The 20,797-nt window shown below is 48.7% G+C and overlaps 1 protein-coding gene across 1 annotated transcript; it reads right to left on the bottom strand.

Annotated features, from left to right (window-relative positions):
• Positions 1 to 1,447: 1,447 nt before the first annotated feature.
• On the bottom strand, positions 1,448 to 20,346 carry ATP1B4 (ATPase Na+/K+ transporting family member beta 4). The gene is made up of 8 exons (XM_047082076.1): positions 20,215 to 20,346; positions 15,251 to 15,524; positions 10,452 to 10,580; positions 10,084 to 10,188; positions 6,055 to 6,251; positions 5,331 to 5,387; positions 2,591 to 2,686; positions 1,448 to 1,822 (listed from the first exon to the last, which is right to left on the bottom strand). The coding sequence occupies exons 1-8, from the start codon at positions 20,275 to 20,277 to the stop codon at positions 1,661 to 1,663; spliced, it is 1,083 nt and encodes a 360-aa protein (XP_046938032.1). The 5' UTR covers positions 20,278 to 20,346; the 3' UTR covers positions 1,448 to 1,660.
• Between the last annotated feature and the right edge of the window lie 451 nt (positions 20,347 to 20,797).

The raw sequence follows: 20,797 nt of genomic DNA, 5'->3' as shown, positions 1-20,797 counted from the left end.
ATGATCACAGAGCTTCCCTGCTTAAAAGACTTTAATGACTCCTTTTCACTTACTGGATTAAACCCCAGCCCTCTCTCTAGGGCTCTCTCTCTAGTCTAATCCCGGCTCTCAGCCGGTATCTCTCTCTGGTCTAATCCCCTGCCACTCCTGGTCATTCCTCTGAGCCCCTTACACTCCAGCCACACGAACTGCCCCCAGTTACCCAAACACACCGTGGTCTTTCGTGATCGTGACTTTGCAGGTGAGATTCCCTCTGCTACCTTCTCAGCTCAAGTTAGTTACTTTTCCTCATGTTCCCCTAGCATTTCCACATACTGGTTTTATAACTCGTCACACGAGTTCCTAGTCACTTCTCTGCTTGTATGTCTTCACTACCAGACTGCCAGTTCCCTGTTTTGGGAGAGCATAAACAGTATAGAGGACATTCAGACTCCGGATGCTTCTAGATGGCATTTCAGCTTACTTTGGACCCTGAGACCCTATGCCATTCTCAAATGCTCGCTTTTTCTCCTTGTCCCAGCCCTCCCCCTGGTGGAGGTGTTAAGACGCAGTGGAATGATCCCATGGCCAAAGCTAAGACAAAGCAGCCTGGCCGATCCACAACCTGGGTAAACATCGGCCTCATGTCGTTTTCTAGCCAAATGGAACGCTAGCAACGGGCCTTGGATTTAGGGTGACCCGGCAGGAGCTCTCTGTCTCGCCACGTATCAGTTGGCAGACCATGATTTCAATCCCCAGGGCTGTAGCCGGGGGTCAACACGCCCATCCCCGATGTTCTCAAAGAACATTATAGTACTGTCAAGCAGACAGCCCAAGAATAATTCGCTGGCGGAAATCTTCCTTGCTTTTTCCTTTCCCTGAAGCCGAGGCAGACCTGCATGCAAGGATGTTGGCCTTTGGATGATGACACCACAGAGCAAGGAATCAAATACCGGTCACATCCACATGATAGGTATTCTCCCCAGTCGCTATGGACCCCGCCTCCCAAAAAAGTCATAGGAAAGGTCTTCGTTTCTATTCCAGAACGATATCCAGTTAGCACTGCTTTCTGTCCCAGTTGAAGATAACCTAGTCTTCAAATCAGTATTTGTTTTAGTTGCCCATTTGAGACAGCCAGTCCCTCAAGCACCCTTGGGTATAGAGTTCTCTAGGCCTGGTAGCCCTAGGTGTATTCTGGGTTGGTCTGATCGGCGATTCCCAGGGAAGGAACTTGCCAGGCAGGTTAAGACAAAAACAAACAAACAAAAAAAGGTTAGTTATCAGCCTGGTTGGGAGGAATCTCACCTCTCAAAACAACAGAATCTTATAAAACACGATGAATTTCAAACCATCATAGAAAGTCTCCTTCATGGCCCTTGTGAATTTTATCAGACACTATGTTTACACTACGGTGAGAGGCTTGTAGCAGCAAGAACGGTTTTCGTTTAAGTGGGGGCGGGGGGAGGAAATTAATAGAATCTATTTGTCATCAGGAGAGACTACCTTTAAAAAATCAATGCCACAATGTCATTTTACACATATGTCAAAGGCAAGGAAAGATCATCTGCTGTCTTAAGTGTCTGTCTGGCTGTGTCCTGATTGAAGAAAAAGAATTCAGGAACTACCAGGGGTCCATGAAATAGAACAGAAACAGAACTAGCGGAAGTGGCCCCTGAAGTTCTTAGGTTTCTATGTTCAGAGTAAAGATTACCCTCCCCACAAAACGATCATTGATGACATCATTTATGATGCCCTTGCCCTTCAGTTGGCACTGCACGGGCACCGCCTGGTTCTTCACCACGTCTGTAAAGTGCATGGCCACCAGTGGGGAGGTGTAGTTAACCTGTAGGCGGAAGAACAATGAATCCTCAGTGTGAGGAGGGGACAGGGCGGGGGTGGGTCACAGGATGGAAGGGATCAGATAGTCAGTGCGGGATGGGATAACCCCTCGCAAAGGGAACCGAGCAAACCCCATGATGCCAAGTCACAGATGGCTAAAGCCAGTGACATGCCCGCTCTGCCTTGGGACGGTGGGGGAAATCACACATTTCTCTTGTAAGTTCCTCTCAGATGTCTGACTGTCCTCTGGGGAAAACGAATTCTGCCTCTGCGTGATATGATTTCCTGGATATCAGACCATGAGTCAAAGCAGAACTAGGATCTTTCAAATCTCTACGCCAGAGATGAAGCCTCACCGTATGACCCACAACCACTGCCCTGGGGCTTGCACTGGGCGGAACAGGCAAGTGTGATTATTTGGGCACAGCTGAGTGCAACGACAGTGATTTGTCTGCTCCCGGCTCTGTCACTAATTAGCTGTGTGTGTCGGGCAAGTCACTGTCCCTCTCCGAACCCTAATTTCTCCATCTGTAAACTGAAGGAGTCAGACCAGACCCTATCTGAGATTCCTTCAGATATGGAAAGCAGCGGTTGTACTGGGAATTGGTAGAGGGGGCTGCTGGTCTTGGCCGGCAGCTACTCACCCTGCTGACTCCTAATTCCTAATTCCTAATTAGGCTGCCTCCTAATTCCCGTAGATACCAAACAGCCCTTCCTTCCTGTGTCTCCGAGCCCTTTCTGACAGCAAAGACTGAAAAGGATACAGGCTTACGTGAGTCAGTTTGCCGTAGTAAGGGTAGTAGCGAAGGTCAAAAGAAGCCGACTCTGGGTAGTAATTGATGGATCGGATGTCATTTTCATCACCTCTCTGTAAGTAAAAGCAGGTATATGTCGGATGCCGGGTCTCTCGGTGAGTTGGAGCCTGAGCTCAAGGGGCCTGCGCCCCAGGTGAAATCACTGTGTGACCCACAACCAACTGTCCCAGGAAGACCCACGAAAGCAGAATGGGGCATAGCTTACCCCAGACCTATCCCCCAGAGCGTTTCCAGAAAGAGATTGTGCCTTGGTTTCCAGTTCCAAGATTACTGAATGGAAGGTCTGGACTGGGGAGTCCCAAGGTGCTCCGTATGGTTCTGCACTGGCTCCTAGAGGAGCCAGACGGAGGACTCCAAAGGGCTTGCCTTAGCTGCTCCAGCACAAGAGCCTACACACCAGGCCCTCTCCAAAGAACTCATACTGGGCCTGGCACCCGGTCTTGGACCTTGAGGCAGGTGTAAGTTAGACCATGTCTAGATAATCCCACTGCACGACGACTCGTACACCGTGGGCTCGGTTCATGGCATGTCACACCAGGTGCACAGGGACCTGACTCATAGGGACACAGCCTAGAGTCTGGCCCACCTAAACTCATGTCTCTGACCATATTCTCTGCTTAAGCACAGCAGGTGATGTCAGGACAATAAGCAAGAGGGGACCCATAACTGGAAATGATTAAATAAACAACTCTACCATCATCATAGCGTATCAGGTAGGGGACTGAGCTGTCTGGCTATGCATTAGGCTTGTCCTAAATAGCAGAGGGCTGGGGGCTGATAAGGGACAGACACTGCATCACCAGCAGCAAATCACTCACGGGGGGCATGTGATTACTTCTGTCAATATAGTGTAATCGTTCATACGATACGCCTTAATTCATTCTAGTAATTACCTTATCCTGCTTGATTTCCACAAGTGGGTGTGGATTTCGACCAATATTGATTACTATACAGTGTGTAAAGACTTAATATTGCTTGTTGTCTTTTGAAAGGACAGTTCTCAGCAAGAGTCTGTGTAAGCTGAAAAATGAATGGCTTCCACTAGGGAACCGTAAGCAGGATTCTATCCACTTAATACGCTGGTTTAGGACTGAGTTGGTCTTTATGATTTAGTTACACATTCCTCTAAAAAGCAATGAAATTCATTTTTTTGTGTGAATACTCTGTGGAATCGGTCCCACTAGTTTGTAGTCACACCTCACGTGTGTGTGTTTACACATACCCATGTACGTGTGCACACAATGAATGTCCTTCCTACCTTGTTCACCCGGCAACCCCCTGCCTGACCTTTCAAAACTCATCATCGGGGCGCCTGGGTGGCTCGGTCGGTTAAGCGTCCGACTCTTGATTTTGGCTCAGGTCATGATCTCGCGGTTCGTGAGTTCAAGCCCCACATCGAGCTCTGGGCTGCCAGCGCGGAGCCTGCTCGGGGTTCTCTCTCTTCCTTTCTCTCTGCCCTTACCCTCCTTGCGCTTTCTCAAAATAAATAAATAAATAAATAAATAAATAAATAAATAAACTTAAAAAAAAAAAAAACCCAAAACCTCATCTTCAGTGTCACCATCTCCCACGTGGAACGAACCTTTCCCTCTTCAATGTCCCCGCTCCACCTTTCATAGCAGCTGTAATACGCAATTGCCCTGACTTCGGAGACAGAGTCATATTTATCTTGGCACCCCCAGCACCTAGCAAAGTACCTGGTATATAATAAGTGATCGATACACGCTTGCTGAATGAATACATGCCGCCTTTTGCTGCTTTCTGATCTGTCACCGTCCAGCCTGGAGCTTTGAGCTGTATCTCTAGTACTGAGAATGGGATCACCCAGCTTTACACACCAGGTCTTGCAACTGTCCAGAGCTGGGGGGGTGCGGTCGATGTTACGAAACCAGAGGGAGCTACTGCTTCCGGTCTGGGAAGCAAACCCAAGATCTAGGGCTTTTTCCTACAAAGGAGCTAATTGGCGCAGATGAGATAGGAGTTAATGGTCTCCCGAAGGACAGTTAATTAGCATATTAATGGAGTTCTGTTTCTACTTCCCTTGTAGTCATTTGTTATTGCAACACCCAGTGCCACTGGTCATTGCTGCAAAAAGTGAAATTCTGTTTTAAAAGCAGGGACTAATGACTCTAATGAAAGCTGTTTGTTTAGTTCAAAGAAACAAGTAATTAGAGGTAAAAGCAAAAGCGTAAACAGAATCCCAATTAATGACGTGGCACACTGTCGTTCCCTGCTGTGGGCCTTAGCTGAGGCTCTTCTTCGGCTTTCACAGGTATATATCAGCACAGGCACACACGCACCCACATGACCTGAATGCTTTCTGGCAGTGCGGAGGCCTGAAGGTACTAAAGGGAGGTGTAGTTATGAAAAGATTAACCCTTTCCCTAACCCATAGCCAATCATCCATGGGGAAGCCCTTGGAAGGGATGAGCCATCTTTTTGCATAAAATAGATGTGCTAACAGTACCTATTCAAAAAGGCATTTTAGGGGCACCTGGGTGGCTCAGATGGTTAAGCATCTGACTTTGGTTCAGGTCATGATCTCCCGGTTTGTGAGATCGAGCCCCGCATCGGGCTCTGCACTGACAGTGCAGAGCCTGCTTGGGATTCTGTGTCTCCCTCTGTCTCTGCCCCTGTCCTGTGCGCTCTCTCTCCCAAAACGAATAAATAAACTTAAAAAAAAAAAAGGCACTTTACCTGAACTTTGCAGGAAACCTTCACAGGATCTCCAAGTTCAGGACGGAAGCCTACAATCTATGAAAAGAAAAGCCAGTGTTGTTTATATATATATAAAATCAAAAAAAGAAAACAGATTTGACAATAAAAAATGGGACTTTTCTTAACCGCCCTTAAGCCATCCTTTCCTTAGGCATAAAGTTCATCTATGTTGCCCTCTCAGGAATGTTACAGAGGGCAAAGAATGCAAAATATCTTCAGAACTGTGCAGCTTGGTTTTCCCCTAGTGGTGTTTGTGACTGATGTTCATACGATGGTAACTGCAGCAAGAGAATCTTGAAGATGTAAAGAACTTTCTGGTTTTAAGAGGGATGTGCCTGGGTAAGGCTCTACCCCACCTAAGGCATGGCAGGAGAGGAGGAAAATGCATTTTTTATGCTATAAGAATTGTCCCCCCACGTCATGTCAGTCCCCTGTTCCAAACAGCCCAGGACCTCATTACTGATAGAGGGCATCAAAGGGCAGGCTGGGGGTGGGGGAGATGAGTGGAAATAGGAAGTGTTCAGGGAGAAAAAGCTATTATTGCTTGATAGGTTGATCTGGTTGTTTGTATTAATGATGCTGTCAGTAAAAATGGCCGAACTTGCAGTGTATGAAGACAGAGCCCAAGAGAAATGGAGTGGCCAGAGCCCTCCTACCCAGCTCATCCAACTTATCATCGCCGGAGTATCAAGGGCCAATATACCCGGTTCATCTTTAGAAGGATGCAGGGCTGTCCAGTAGAGTAGCCAAAAGTAGGGTCCTCCAAGCCCGAGCAGTTCTTCAGGAAGGAGCGCTTAAACTGGCAGGCCTTCTTGTCTTCATCCTCGTCGCCATCTTGGATGAAGTACTGCCCCGGGGGACAATCCACATTCATTTCCTCTTGCAGACTGTCATTGTAACCTAAAGCATGTGTGTGGGTGGCAAAGGGTCACGTTAGACGGGTGCTACAGGGGAAGGCCATGCTTTCAGTAGTCCTCCTCCCTAGTTTCCTTTCCCCAGCTTGCTGGTGAGCCTCTGAAAGGCCAGTCAGTCTGGCCCAGGCTCTGTGACCGGGCCTCCGTTCCCCGGGGACTTTCATCAGTAACATCTTTCCGGGAAGCCTTTGGGGCTAGTCCCCTCGGCCCATCATCTGATTGCTTCTCATTGCCTTGGAACTTTGGAATATCTACCTCTGGGTCATGTGTTGGTCACCTTATAACTTCTCTCTATTCTCCATTATTTCTTTTCAGCTATAGCAAATTGTAAGCGTGGGGGGCGGCCTCTTCTACTTCTGGAAGAGGAATAGGTACACGGTGGACAGATCTTGGAAGAGGGACTGAATCATGTCATGGCATGGCTTATATAAAGGAGTGAAACTCTTGGACTAAATCTCTTTAAGTTCAGTCTGGGAAACATCTCCCTTTGAGGTCCATGAGAGCCACCTGATGCAAGAGAATGAGACGTGCGTGTTGTGGGACAGGAGGAAGGGAGAGGAAGAAGAAGAGAGGGAGGAAGAAGAGGAGATAAAACCAGCTTCTCATCCCTTACCGAGGGAAGTTAGCACTGCAAAACAGAAGCTTAGGTTGAAAGACAGAAACCAGGGGCGCCTGAGTGGCTCAGTCGGTTAAGCACCAGACTCTTTCTTTTTAAAAAATTTTTAATGTTCATTTATTTTTGAGAGAGAGACAGAGCACAAACAGGGGAGGGGCAGAGAGAGAGGGGGGCACAGAATCGGAAGCAGGCTCCAGGCTCCGAGCTGTCAGCACAGAGCCCCATGTAGGGCTTGAACTCAAGAACTGTGAGATCATGACCTGAGTCAAAGTTGGACACTTAACCGATTGAGCCACCCAGGCATCCCAGCATGGGACTCTTGATCTCGGTTCATGAGTTAGAGCCCCTGTGGTGCTCTACACTGACAGAGGGGCCTCCTTGGGATTCTGTCTCTCTCTCTCTGCCCCTAGCATATGCGCGCGTGCGCTCTCTAATAACTTTCAAAAAAGAAAAAAAGAAAGACAGAAACTAACAACAACCATAGCGCCTCCACTGAGAGGGTAAGATCTTGTCTACTGAGGCACTCAGTAGACCCGAGGCACTCAGAGTTCACGTCCCTTTACATTGGATGGAACGTAACATGTGCGCAAGGCATGCACATCAGGGGGAGAGCTAAAAGGGGCTGTCTGTGAGCTCACTCTTTGGCCCACCAGATGCCATGGAACTGAGCTTTGGAAATTATTGCATCATTTCCAGTTTTGTTTTAAATGATGGAATCTAGTTAGTCCTGCTAGGTCCAGCCTCTGTGCACTCATGTTCCCAGTATCTTAGTTTTTTTTTTTTTTTTAGATTTATTTTTTACTTTTGAGAGGGGGAGAAAGTACGAGCAGAGGAAGGGGCAGAGAGAGAGAGGGAGAGGGAGAATCCCAAGCCGGCTTCACACTACTAGTGTGGAGCCTGACGTGGGGCTCGAACCCACAAACTGTGAGATCGTGATCTGAGCTGAATTCAGATGCCTAACCGACTGAGCCACCAAGGTGCCCCTCCAGTAGCTTCATTTTTCAGAGGAGATTGTGCACCTGTGATCTACCAGTGGTAAAACTCCAAATGTCCTGCTGGGTTTTCATCTAGACAGGTTGTGACTTGGGTTTAATATTGTTCAGGAGCAACTGGGAATTTAAAATCTATTCCAATTATGGTTAAGCCTTTATTTTGCCTTTGACAAAGCTACATTCAATTCAAGGTTTTGTTTTAATCTTTTTTTTAGAACAAGAACTATGTGCAAATAATAAGTTTCTAAATAGAAGCTCTAATCACATGCTCATTGTTTCTCTTGAGATAGTTCCATTAAAAATAATGTGACATGGGCATGACCCTTATTGCAAAATCCCAGTCCTCCTGGGAATGAAATTGATACTCTGGGATGTCTATTTCAGAGATGTGTCCCTTTTAAGTAGGGCATGTTATCTACACTTAGGAACTAAAAACCCAGTGCTTTCCCTACTGTTCTCCACCTCTGTCATCAGGTCAGAATCGGTATTTCTCCATCTACTAGCTTCTCGGAGGGATTTCCTCAGCAGAGATTCTGGCAACACGCCTGTAATATCTCACAAGTATTTTGAAAGAAAAGAAGATATTGCGCCGGCTAAGATGCCCAAAACATTTTTTTTTAGCTCAAAAAGGAACTACATGGACTCAGAGAGGACCCAGCCCCCCTCATTTTACAAGTGAGGGATCTGAAACTCAGACTTACCCAAAATGACACTGAGCATGACTGATAGATACAAAACTGAGTTTCTAACTCCTGGTCATATGGCAGCAGCAAAGAATTATGAAAAGCAGTATTTCTCAATCTTTAAAGTTCATACAGATCACCTGTGGATCTTGTTTAAGTGCAGATCCTGACCCAACCGGTCTGGGGCAGGGCCCGAGAGCCTGGCTTTGTAGCAACCCCCCAGGCGATGCCGATGCTGCGGGTCTTGGATCGCACTTTGAGTAGCAAGGGGGTCAAAACCACGGATGTGGGTTTAAACACTGGTTCAGCTGCCAGGAGACTTTTTATCACGTTACTTCCTCTTTCTTTCTTTTTTTTAAATTTGTTTAATGTTTATTTTTGAGAGAGAGAGCAAGAGAGAGAGAGCGGGGGAGGGGCAGAGAGCGAGAGGGAGACACAGAATCCAAAGAAGGCTCCAGACTCTGAGCTGTCAGCACAGAGCCCGATGCAAGGCTCGAACTCACAGACCGGACCTCGAGATCATGATCTGAGCCGAAGTCGGACGCTTAACCAACTGAGCTACTCGGGCACCCTGTTACTTCCCCTTTCTGAGCCTCAGTTGCCCCATTCATAAACTGGAGACAGTAGATTCTGCTATGCAGAATTAAGGTTAAATGACAAAATTTACGCATTTACACAACACTTCCCACCACGTAAGAGATTGTTTTTCTCCTAATTCAGTGCACATTCTACCACTCCCTACCTGTACCCCCTTTGGCCAGGAAGGGACAACCAGACCGATCCAACTGGCTTTTTGCCACAAATAATTGGTGCAGCAAGGTAAACCCACTGGGGCTCCTTTTTGATAGCCTGTGTGCTCTGTGTTGAACCCTCAACAAATTGCTACCTCAGTTTTCACTCTTTGGAAGGGCTTCTCAAGAAGCCACTCATTTGTCCCTGAAAGGGTATCTGATGACGCTATAGAGACAGGCATCTTGAAAACACTTGCAATCAAAATGCTGGAGTGACTGTCACCCAGAGAGATTCTTCCTCTAACTCCCTGTTGGGATGCTATTAAATGAAGACCCTTGCTCTCTTCCTTGAAGATGGCCCATCTCCAAGCAATGAATTCCCTTCCCTTGAGAAAGTATAGGGGGGCAGGAATCTTTCTGTTCTGGAAAACACCCTTCTTTCCTCAACACTACCCCCACCTCGAATTATCTTTCATGATTACTGAGCCCAGGACTCATCTGGATGAGCCCAGGACATAAGTAGGTGCCCTAGAATGTTCAAGAAAAGAAAACAAGTTCTCTGCCCCAGTGAACTCAGCAGAGTGCTGGAGAGTTGGCTTATATGCTTTCAAGGCAACATACAATCCCAAACTAGAGCGGTTTTGATTGTATGTACAGTTGCTGAGGGAGGTGCAAGGTAAAGAAAGACCGGGATGGGCTGGGCTTAATAAGAGTGGGGTTTCTGGTGCATTGCGAATTTTGAATCCCCATCCCCATCATCCTTCCAAAGAGATTTCCCCCCTTCAGAGGAACTTACCCTGGAGAAAGCCATTTAGGCTAATGACATAATGCTGCCAGGTGTCAGGTTCGGAAACGTTGAAGTTGAAGTTAAGGCTATGGGCGAAGGGTCTGATCATCACTCCTGGCAATGAAAACACGTCTTAGATATATTAACCCATTCTTGGGATAATTTTTTTTTTGTATCGATTCCCATGAAACCTTCACCCCCCCAGGCAATCAAAATAAAAAGGACCGTAATTTGCCAAATACCATTTTACTTTTACTCTTAATAATTGAATCCCTAAGTCATTACCGGGAAGAGCCAGAGTTAATTGAGGCTGAACATGCTGTGGAGGCAGGTTTCCGTCCAGCAAGTTCTGACAGCACAGGGCGTTTGGCACTCACCAGGAGGCTTCACCCTCTCGGTGAAGGTCGGCATGTAAGGACTGATGGTCAGAAATAGCGTGTACGTGCAGAGGGTAATCACAGCAGCCAGGGAGGCATAGAAGAAGAAGTAAATGACTAAGATCAGGCCTGCAGAACAATCGGAGAGGAGAGTGATCAGTGCTTGCCAACAGACCCCGCCTCCTCACTCGAACTCCTGAGCCAGAACCAACCCAAACACGTTGGCATTTTATTTTTGTTTTTTGGTTGTTTTTTGTCTCTTCAAATCCCCCAGATTCAGTATGTCCTTGGCTTATTCAGATGTCACCAATTTGGAGTTTGTGAGAATTGTGTCGGAGACCTGATCGCAGTGTACCTTTACGGCATCTCCGATGGAAGGGCTTGCTGAGCAGATGATGACCGATGGCAAGATCACAGGGGAGCGGAGTTGAATGTACCGCGGAGGGCAAATTGCTTGGGAGCCCTCTGGGCAACGGTTGATGTCCTAAGTACAAATCATTCTTCGCTATTCATTAAAGCAGATGCCCTGAAGAGTCCTAGCAGCTTGGTTCCAGTGATTATATGTATTTGCAAGTGATGAAAACTGCATTTCTTTTCACGTAGCCTATAATTCAAACTTTTGATTAATTTCCACTGGACTTGTCTCTAATCAAGGCAAAGTGAGGCTTCACCCTACTTATTTCAAATCTTACTCATCTTTAGCAAATATTTAAGTGGCTCGACTTTTCAAAAGGAACAAGGACGGGGAGGGAAGGAGGAAGAAGCCCTACTTACTGACTCTTGCTACCTGGATGCTCTATGCCTGTGCGCCTGGCCAAGTGACAGAACCTCTCCTTACCGCCGACTCCTCACAGGTAAAATGGGAATAAGTTTAGCCCTTAACCTCATATACTGATCTACATGCCTAACAATCCCGGCAATTCTGCTTCTCCTTACATCCTATCCTGACCTGACCATTTCCTAGCTGTTTCATCTTGGACATGTCGTTCACCCTCCCGGGTCTCAATTTCCTCATCTGTAAAACGAGGACAGTAATAGTACCTACTTCTTAGCCTTGAAAGATGCATGTAAATAGCAGAGCGCAGAACCTGGCAGATACCCAGTGCTCTTTATTTTTTTTTAATGTTTATTTATTTTTGAGAGAGAGACGGACCGTGAGCGGTGGGGGGACGGGCAGAGAGAGAGGGAGACACAGAATCCGAAGCAGGCTCCCGGCTCCGCGCTGTCAACACAGAGCCCGATGTGGGGGCTCGAACCCACGAATGTGAGATCATGACCTGAGCCGAAGTTGGACGCTTAAGTGACTGAGCCACCCAGGCGCCCCTACCCAGTGCTCTTTAAATGGCAGCCCTCACCATTGTTATTATTAACATTATTTTTGCTGTCGGACCAGAAGCACGGTTGTGTGAGCCCCTCCTCTGTGGGTGGCATCGGGATTAGGTTTGCCCCCGTTCGAGGCAGCCCCGAGCGAGGTGAACGAGCATGAGATTGCAGCTGAGAAACTCTTTTCAAGTCTCCTTGAGGCTCTCTCTCGGGCAACGGTATCTGGCTCCGCTCACAGCAGTGACACGATGTCGGAACTACAGATTTGAACTGAATCGTGAACCAGAAACTGGAACAAACCACGTAACTTTGCTGTACCCAAAACTGAATCTGAATAATAATTTTTAAATTGAACCATGAACCAGATAAAATTAGCCAAAAAAAAAAAAAAAAAGAGGGGGGGAGTGGACAGGAAACGAGAAGAAAGATCCTTAGTAACCCAACTGGAAATGGAAGCTTGATGTTTTATAAGATGAACTGAAGCAGAACGGGAACATGAGCGCATCGATTCAGCTGGAGTCCCTGGAGAGGACACGGTAGCACCTGTGTGATCCTGGGCTCCTGCCCCTTGGCTGCCCTAATGGGATGTGCCCTGTGTCTTCGCCTCCGTTCCTCAACCCCCATCCCCATCCTGGGGATGGGCCGATGGCTGGAGCCATCCTGGGGGACTAGAAGACTCAGTTTCATGAACGAAAGGAAAGCAGTAGAATACAGGTACATTCCCTTGGAGGTATAGCTTCCATTTTGTCTGGGATGTGTGGCTAGGAAGCTGTAGGTAGGAGAATGGCACTAGCAGTGAGTCCCCTGAGCCTCACCCGGGATGGGTGCCCTGAAGTCTGCCATAGGTTAAGCTAACACAGCTTCCCACCCACCCCCGTCCCCACCAAGGAAAACCAAGCACCATACCCATCAGAGCCTATTGGTCGCTCCAACTTTTTCTGCTCTGGACATCCAAGTTTTACTTGGACCACTCCTCTAGGTAATCCAGGGTTCTCTCCTGAATGCTTTCCCCAAGCCTGTATACACCTGGATATCTTGGATATAGTAGGCACCCATGATCCAGATTCTTTACTCCCCCCACCAAAACATCCCATCAGGTCCTGAGACCCTACCCATCAGGGCTTTGCTCATCACTGCCGTTCACGAAGACAGTGTGGTGTTCCGGCAAGAGAATTACACCCCCGTGTTCATCTGACCTGGGTTTGAATCCCAGTGCTGCCACTTATTGACTGCGGGGCTTTAGATAAGTTACTTACCCTCTCTAAGCCTCAGTTTCTGCATCTGTAAAATGGGGATAATAATATTACTACCTCATATGGTTCTTGTCAGTATCCAATAAAATAACATATAGTTCCTAAAAATAGAGGCTACCCAGCTACCAAAGAAAAAACCCAGAATGTAATCATAGGCTGGGTGAATATGTTGGTCATGTTGATGTCCAGGCTGGGATAGGGTTAGTAAATGCCCGAGTGGACACCTAGTTTTCAAGCAAGAGGACAGCAAAGCATACGCTTGGTGGTCTATGCATTAACATCGCCATTTGCCCATGGCCCAGGCATAGCCCAACAGCAGAAGCCTGAGTTCCCGGGCTCTCCTCAGACCTCCTGTCCAGAGGCCTGGATATGGCCTGCCATGCAGAGTCCCCAGCGCCATTATCTTCCCTGAGCACTCGAACCTTTCTCCCTCATCGCTCTTTCTTGGCCTACGGGTTATTCTCCACAGGAGCAGTTTGGATCAGCTTCTCTGGTGAGGTTCCAATGGCTGGCTGTTTAGGGGTTAAAGCATGGCTCTCTCTCCCAGAATCACACTTGCATTTCACAGCCCGTGTCTCTAGTCTTCTTTAGGCAAGGGAGAAACAGCTGTGCCCCCTTTGGAGCGAGCGTCCAGCATTTGCCTACAGCTTCCAGAATGTCGGAATGTTCCTTGAATGGCACATTTGTTCCAGCTGAGAGTTTGAGGGATGGGCAGGGGTGGGGCTGGGAACTGAGGAGGGGTGAAGGGAGGTGGGTGTTGCTCACGGCGCCACACCTGCTATTCCTAATTCCAGGAAGGAGGGCTGGCCGGTTCACCTTGACTGAGCTGAATTAGAGACGTAAACTAGGAGGGGAGAGAATTCTCAGCCAGAGGGGCCTTTAGAAGGCATGACCATCAACTTTAGCAACCTAGACCCTGGGCGCTAGGGGACTCATTTCATCCACAGAGTCATCTATTCTGCCCTTCTCCTGTGGGTTAACTGAGTTCCAAACCAGCGGCCGCTCTTTTTCTGGGCCATGCAGAGACTGTGGCAAGTGTGAATTTTATCCCAGGCTAAACCTCCTGAGGAGAAGGCTCTTGCATTCGTAGAGCAAGAGGTGAGCAAGGCCCTGGGAAAGGAGTCTGGGGAAGCTGTGAGGTACAAGCGGTGGCGGCGTGTGGCACAAAGACGAAAAGCTAAGAAATGCAATTCCGCCGTTGATGAAGCGTGACGGGGGCTCAGCCTTAATCGTTGGAAACGCTCCCTTTAAACCCGATTTCTCTGTGCACACGCCGTGGGAGCACGAGGCACCCACAGGCTGGCGCCCAGGGCAGGCCCCCCGGCTTTCCTTCTCTGACGTCACTGAGTGAAATGATGAGATCCTGTAAACCCTTGCTCAAGTCGGCAGGGCCTTGGGGCTTGTATCCTAGAAACGGTCCCCTGCGCCGTACGGTTGTACAACGTGGGGCTCAGGGGCGGCAGGCCCGTGCAGTCGAAAATCTGTGTCTGGCTTTTGACTGTCTTCAAACCCTTTAGTGCTAAGAGCCTCATGTTGACCAGACGCCTTTCCAATACCGTCAGTAGTCCGTTAACACCTGTTTTGTATGTTACCTGTGTTATATATACCGTCTTCTTCCAATAAAGTAAACTAGAGGAAAGAAACTCTTCACGTTTACAGCGCTAGCCTGTACTTCTCGGAAAACACAGAAACAAAACCAAAAGCAACCCTGTGTGGACCCGTGCAGGTCAGACCTGTGCTGTTCAACAGTCAACCGCACTTTCAACTTTCCATTTTCAACATCTCATCGGAGCCTCAGGCCGACCGGGTGAGAGACACAAGGTAGGGATCATTTCCTTCATTTGGCAGGTGAGGAAACGGAGGCTCAGAGAGGGTAAATGATGAGCCCAAGGCCACACAGATAGAGAGTGACAGGGCCGGGACTTCCTTAAAAAAAAAAAAAAAATCTGTGCCTTTCCAACTCATCCTTACTGCCTCTGCATCGCGAATGAAGTTGAGCCCAGCGGATTTCAGCTCCACAAGCCAGTGTGTTTACCTGCTCGGTCGGAGTTTCTTCCCATGGCATCTGCCCACATCCAGCCATGTCCCTAGGCACCGAGCCCTTTACATGAAATCTAACAGAAGTTTGCAGACAAGCCCATCCAACGTATGGTAAAGGAGTCCTGGACACCAAGCCAAAAGCAAAGGACACCCGACTGGGGCATGGGGACAACTGGGACTTACTCCAACTCTGACCTGTTCGGGCCAGAGACATCCTTTTCTCCGGATCCCACAGGTATTCGCTTACGGTCTGCAATTTCTGCCACCAGGCATTGCCTGTTGGCGGACCCTGACCCTCTTCCTCCTCCTTTTCCTCTTCTATCTCCTCCTCTTCCTCCTCCTGTCCTTCTTCCTCCTCCTCCTCCTCCAAATCGGGTACCACCATCACCCGAGCCTCTTCTTCCGCCTCTTCCTCTTCATCTGCCAAGTAGTTCTGGTTTACTTCATCCTGATCGTCCTGGAATGGTGACAAAACACAATCCCCTTTTCGACAAAAAAAACTTCCAGCGGCACATCCCGCCAGCCAAAAAGAAATGGAAAACAGGGCGCCTGGGTGGCTCAGTCAGTTAAGTGACTCTGGATATCCGCTCAGGACATGATCTCGCGGTTCGTGAGTTTGAGCCCCGCCCTGGGTTCTGCCCTGGCAGTGCGGAGCCTGCTTGGGATTCTCTCTCTCCTCTTTCTCTCTCTGCCCCTCCTCTGCTCACCCTCTCTCTTAAAATAAATAAATAAGCTTAAAAAATGTTTCAAAATGTTTCAAAAATTGGAAAAAAATAAATGGAAAGTGACTCAAGATTTGGAGATGCTTCGAATTTCCACTTCCCCATTCACGTACCCGTTGTTACAAGAGGCACGTTTTCTTTCTCTGTTCATTGGGAGGAAATATTCCTTCTCTGACCCACTTTTGACCCAATACTCTTTCCGCAGAGGTGTAAGTTTTATTCTTGCCTTCACGCCTTTTGGCTCTTCCCCTAGGACTGCTTATGTCACTGCTCTGTCCTGGGGCCCCGGCCTCCCGCTTCCCTTTGTCTGGCTTTTCAGGGTAGAGCTGAGTTCGACACTGGAGGGTGGAGTTATTTTATTTACTTTTTTTTTTAAGATTTTTATTTTTAAGTGATCTCTGCATCCAACATGGGGCTCGAACTCACGACCCCGAGCTCAAGAGTCGCGTGCTCCCCCTGAGTCAGCCAGGCGCCCCGAGGATGGAGTCAATTTAGGCACTTGAGTCCGTGATGGCAAATTCTGAGTCTAAGCCAGCCCCACCCTCAGTCCTGCACCCTTGCGGGTGCTCAACCTTACCAGCCCAAGCTGTGCGAAAAGTAGCCTGGGACAGACAGCAGGAGGAGAGGCCAGCTGCTGTGCCCGTCGTCAAAACTTAGACTCCCTTCCCAGCAGAAGAACACAGGGGTTTGTTGGTCGCTTCTCTGTCCCCTGAGCTGGAACCTCTTCCTGCCTTAAGCTGGTTGAACAGACCACCTGAGAGCCGGAACTTCAACAGATAGTTCCTTAGTCCCCACCCCCCACACCCACCCCCGCACCCCATAACCCTCGGCAAAAATCTAGGCACGTAGTGAGCGCTCAGCACATATTTGTTGATTGACTGCAGCCATGGAGATCTGAAACCGTAATCTTCTCTGAGTGGTTCTAAGAAAATTAAACCAAAGAAGAGAAACCCAGACGTCACCAACGGTATTTCAAATGCCTCCCAGCCATAGGTGGGAGAGGTGGATCTTTCTTTGCTCTTTGTGGCTCTGTGAAGGCTCACTGCGGCCGCAGAAAATGAGGCCACCCTCCCTTCTCTCTTGCTGTCCAAATCTGAAGAGTGGCCGGGCCTGTGCACCTGTTGGGGTTGGATGCGTCAAATGATAGAGGCCAGGGGCTCCGTGCCTCCCCCTCCCTGCCTGATTCCTCAAAGGCCATTTAGAGGACACTCAGCTAAAAATGCTGCCATTAGTTGGGGGGGGGGGCGGGGGCGATACTTGGAAAATCGGGTTGTTCAGAATCAGTAAAAGTGACACAGAATGACAAGGCTCTGCTCTCGGTACTCAGTCTGCCCGGCGCTGTCTAGCTCCTGATTATAAGCACTCTTGAATTGCTCTCTAATTTGTATAAATGGACAGCTTCATGTCACACACTGTATCAGAATTGACAGGGACCTTGAAGATCCCCTTGTCCACGGAGGCCCAGAGAGGGGACTGGATGTAGGTAAAGCCACACAGCAAGTGTGTGATAGAGTTGACAATCTCAGAACCTAGGTCTTGCTACCCTGGACGATGACGTTTTTCCTCTGTCGCACCGAAGACAAGTGCCTAGAGGTGGTTAACAGATTTCTGGAGCACAACAATGTGTTAGGTTCTGTGTTCCCAAGAGATTGCAGGTGCTTATAATCGAGGATTTCTGACTCTAACGTGGACTCTGTGTTAAATGGATGAATTAAATGTTCGTAAATCTCTTTCACTTGTGCGTGAACACAGGTACACGTCTAGCTTCTCAAACTACATTCTGAGCACCCAGGGGACAGAGTCAGTATTTCTTTTTTTTTTTTTCAATGTTTACTTATTTTTGAGGAGGGGGGAGGGGCAGAGGGAGAGGCAGACACAGAATCCGAAGCAGGCTCCAGGCTCTGAGCACTCAGCACAGAGCCCGACGCGGGGCTCGAACTCACGGACCCCGAGATCATGCCCTGAGCCGAAGTCGGACGCTTAACCGTCTGAGACACCCAGGGGCCCCCGGAGTCGGTATTTTGTAACTCCTGGACGGCCCTCTACAGTGCGGAGCCCACAGCTAGGTAACCAGCAGGTACTGAACAAGTGCCGGGGATAACCGCCTGACTTCAAACTTCTGAGGCTGGACCCCGGGGGAATTTGCTCCCACAGAGCCTGTCGCCCTAACCTCAGCAGGACTGGGCGCTGTGGTGGGTGGTCATCACGCCCCCGAAGAATCTCCTGCGTCTGGGAACCTCGGGGAATTTGAAGTGTAACAGTGCATCGCGGAGGGATTTGTATCGCCTTTATTTTTGCTGCACAACTTCCTTTTTCTCGCCACGTCGCCTGTGTGCCCGCCCTCCACCTCCGCTCCGCAGAGGCGGCAGCTGGCCTTGGCCTCAGCCTGATCTCATTTGTAGATATGCGCTTTCGTGATAATCCCATTAAAGACGGCTTGTCATTAAAGCTTTACCCTCCCGGGAAGAATTAACCTTCTCAGAGCTAATTTCCCCCACGGCTCTCACAGTGCCCGGGCTTCGGGAACCTCGACTATCTTTTTTTTTTCCTCCCCTCTGCTTCCAGGTGTAGGAGAACCTCATCTGGTGCAAGAGGGACCCTCTTGTGCAACTGTTTAACCGGATCCTGCGGGGAATCCTTCGGTGATGAGAGGGTCTGTTTTTGCCGGTCTCCTAAAGTGGCGCTGCCCTCATGTGATGGTGTGTGCGAATGTGTTGGAAGGTAGCAGTGGGTGTGTGCTGTGGCCATCCTGTTGCCCTAAAAGGGAAGATCTGAAGGGCAGAGGGTGGCTCCATTTTGAGCACTCTAAATATATAAACATATAAACACATAAACAAACAGTATGACCCAAAGGATAAATTTGTGCCCTGCATTGAGTAACACCCCGTAAACGTTTGAATGGCTGGTTAATTTTAAAAGGGAAATTAGCATCCGGTTATTCACGGCGTCAAAGAGTTTCTTTTCAAATTTGATCGAGTACTCCCTATAAAGAGCGAGATTCCCCCGACGCATTTGAAAGTTGGGACGAGCACCGGGCGTCGTATGGAAACCGATTTGACACTACATTTCGTGTTAAAAAAAATAAAATTCGAATCTTACTAAAAAAAAAAAAGATAGAAAAAATGAAGTCTTTCTTACAAACAGCAAGATCTTCTGGTGCACTTGACAAAGAATTGAAATTATACACAACATTTTAGCAACGTTACATAGAAAAGAAGCCAGGGAAGGAATAGTTATATGTGCCCTGCGGATCGTGACCACTCTGAAAGCTGGGAGGGACTTTGGAAATGTGAAAAGAAAGCTTCTACACCGTATGGCTGAAAAGCTGAGGGAAGCCTTCTGTAGGGTGATATGGGGTTAGAAGGATTCGTGTTTTCCTCTGCTGGCTGTTGACAGTCTTTACTTAAATCCCTGGTTATACAAGTGGCCATTTCCAAAGAAAAATGGATTAAGCTTTGTTTCCTCCTGGGGCTCGGATCACAGCCCTCTCTAGGGGAGATTTCAGACTACACTCCCCCCACCCCCAAAAAAGTACTGCATGGGGCATATATAACGATTTAGAGCAAAGTAAATGCAAAGAAACTCTGGGTTCAAAGAACTCTGTAATGCACCCTGGAGATAAATGGCAACTAGAGGGAGGTGTGTGTGCACATGTGTGTGTGTGCCCGTGCATGGGCGTGTGTGTGTGTGTGTGTGTGTGTGTGTGTTGGGCAGGGTGGGGTGGCACGCAGGGCGGCGGCGGGTGGCGGAGGATCAGGGGGCTAGGGAGTTGCACACTGCACGTATAACAGAGAGAGCACAAGATTAGAAGTGGGGAAACTTGCATTCTCACTGTGGCTCTCCTGCTAACTTGTGAGTCACTCGTGCGCTCTGAGCCCCGGCAGCCTCCTTTCTACACCGAGGGCTTCTGGAGAGATGATGTCTGAGATTACTCCCAGCTTCTAGCAACGATTCTGTGATTTTAGCGCTAGTTTGGAATTTCTGCTCTAGGAAAAGAGCAGCTGGGCTCCTGAGAAGCTCCCACCCAAAGGGACCAAGACAGCTGGGTCTGTGGTTTCCTCTTTCCCCTTCCCTCTCCCCTGGCTGAATTTCCTGCTATGGGAATGAAATCTCTACTCTCAGACTCCAAAAGGTCTGTTTAAATTCTAGACTCCCCCCTTCCCCCAATGTTAGAAGGCCGCTTCTTCTCTGGCATCTTTCCCCTCCCTTATCTTTGTTCCCCAGGAAGAGGGGCTTCCTCCTTCAATGCAGCAATGTAGGGTTCAGTGGGGTGCCAGGAGTCGCTGCTCGATCTTGAAACTATAGGCTTCCATAAACCTCACTGTTCCTGCCCATGCCGAGGAGAAGCACCCATAAGCCAAGATCTACGCACACCACAACCCCACTAACAAGGGACAGCAAAATAGTCTGCTCCCTGGGACTCACAAGTCTGTAGCGATAACCGTAAGGAGAGGCCGGAGCCCTTCTGGACCGGAGCTGCCTTCTCATGGCTGGTCAGTGGGCAAAGACGCGGCAGAGGCAGGCAAGGGGGTGAGAGTTCCCGAGCTTCTGCTGGTACAGGAGACACTGGTTGCTGGGGACACTTGTCGCCTAGTAAAAGTGCACCCTCCTGGCACGAGCCCTTCCCCAAAATAATCTAACATGCCCCTTTCTCATTGGTTGGCCCATTCCCTGAATCAAAGGAAAGCCCTTCTGGAAAAGCAAGCTCATCATCACAGGGAGGGGGGGATATTCTGGGTCACGAGGATGAGTGACTCCCCATCCCCCTCACCTCATGCTCTACCCGCCCTCTGCTCTCCTCCAGCGCCCAAGATACTACGGGCCCAATGGAAAGCTTAAGTCTTGCTCTTCTCAATTGAGAGCTGAGTATCAGCGTGTGCAGGGGGTGGGCGTGGGTGGGAGTTGGGGGTGAGGGGACATGGCCAAGAATAACTTTCTTTTTTCATAAGGCTGATCTCATGCAAAAGGATCCAGGGTGTCAGGAAAGATTCTCTTTGCTCTGCCCACC

Source organism: Lynx rufus, unplaced genomic scaffold (genome assembly GCF_022079265.1).
Source record: "Lynx rufus isolate CCGP_SWC_20201006 ecotype Redwood Valley unplaced genomic scaffold, mLynRuf1.p SCAF_19, whole genome shotgun sequence".
Classification (NCBI taxonomy): domain Eukaryota; kingdom Metazoa; phylum Chordata; class Mammalia; order Carnivora; family Felidae; genus Lynx; species Lynx rufus.
This window is presented reverse-complemented; position numbering and strand designations above follow the sequence as displayed.

Coding starts and splice junctions, on each gene's coding strand:
- ATP1B4 (XM_047082076.1), bottom strand. CDS start 20,277: ATGAGAAGGCAGCTCCGGTCCAGAAGGGCTCCGGCCTCTCCTTACGGT. Junction 10,581..15,250: donor CCGAACAGGTCAGAGTTGGA/GTAAGTCCCAGT, acceptor ATTGTTCTGCAG/GCCTGATCTTAGTCATTTAC. Junction 1,823..2,590: donor ACTACGGCAAACTGACTCAC/GTAAGCCTGTAT, acceptor TTCCGCCTACAG/GTTAACTACACCTCCCCACT.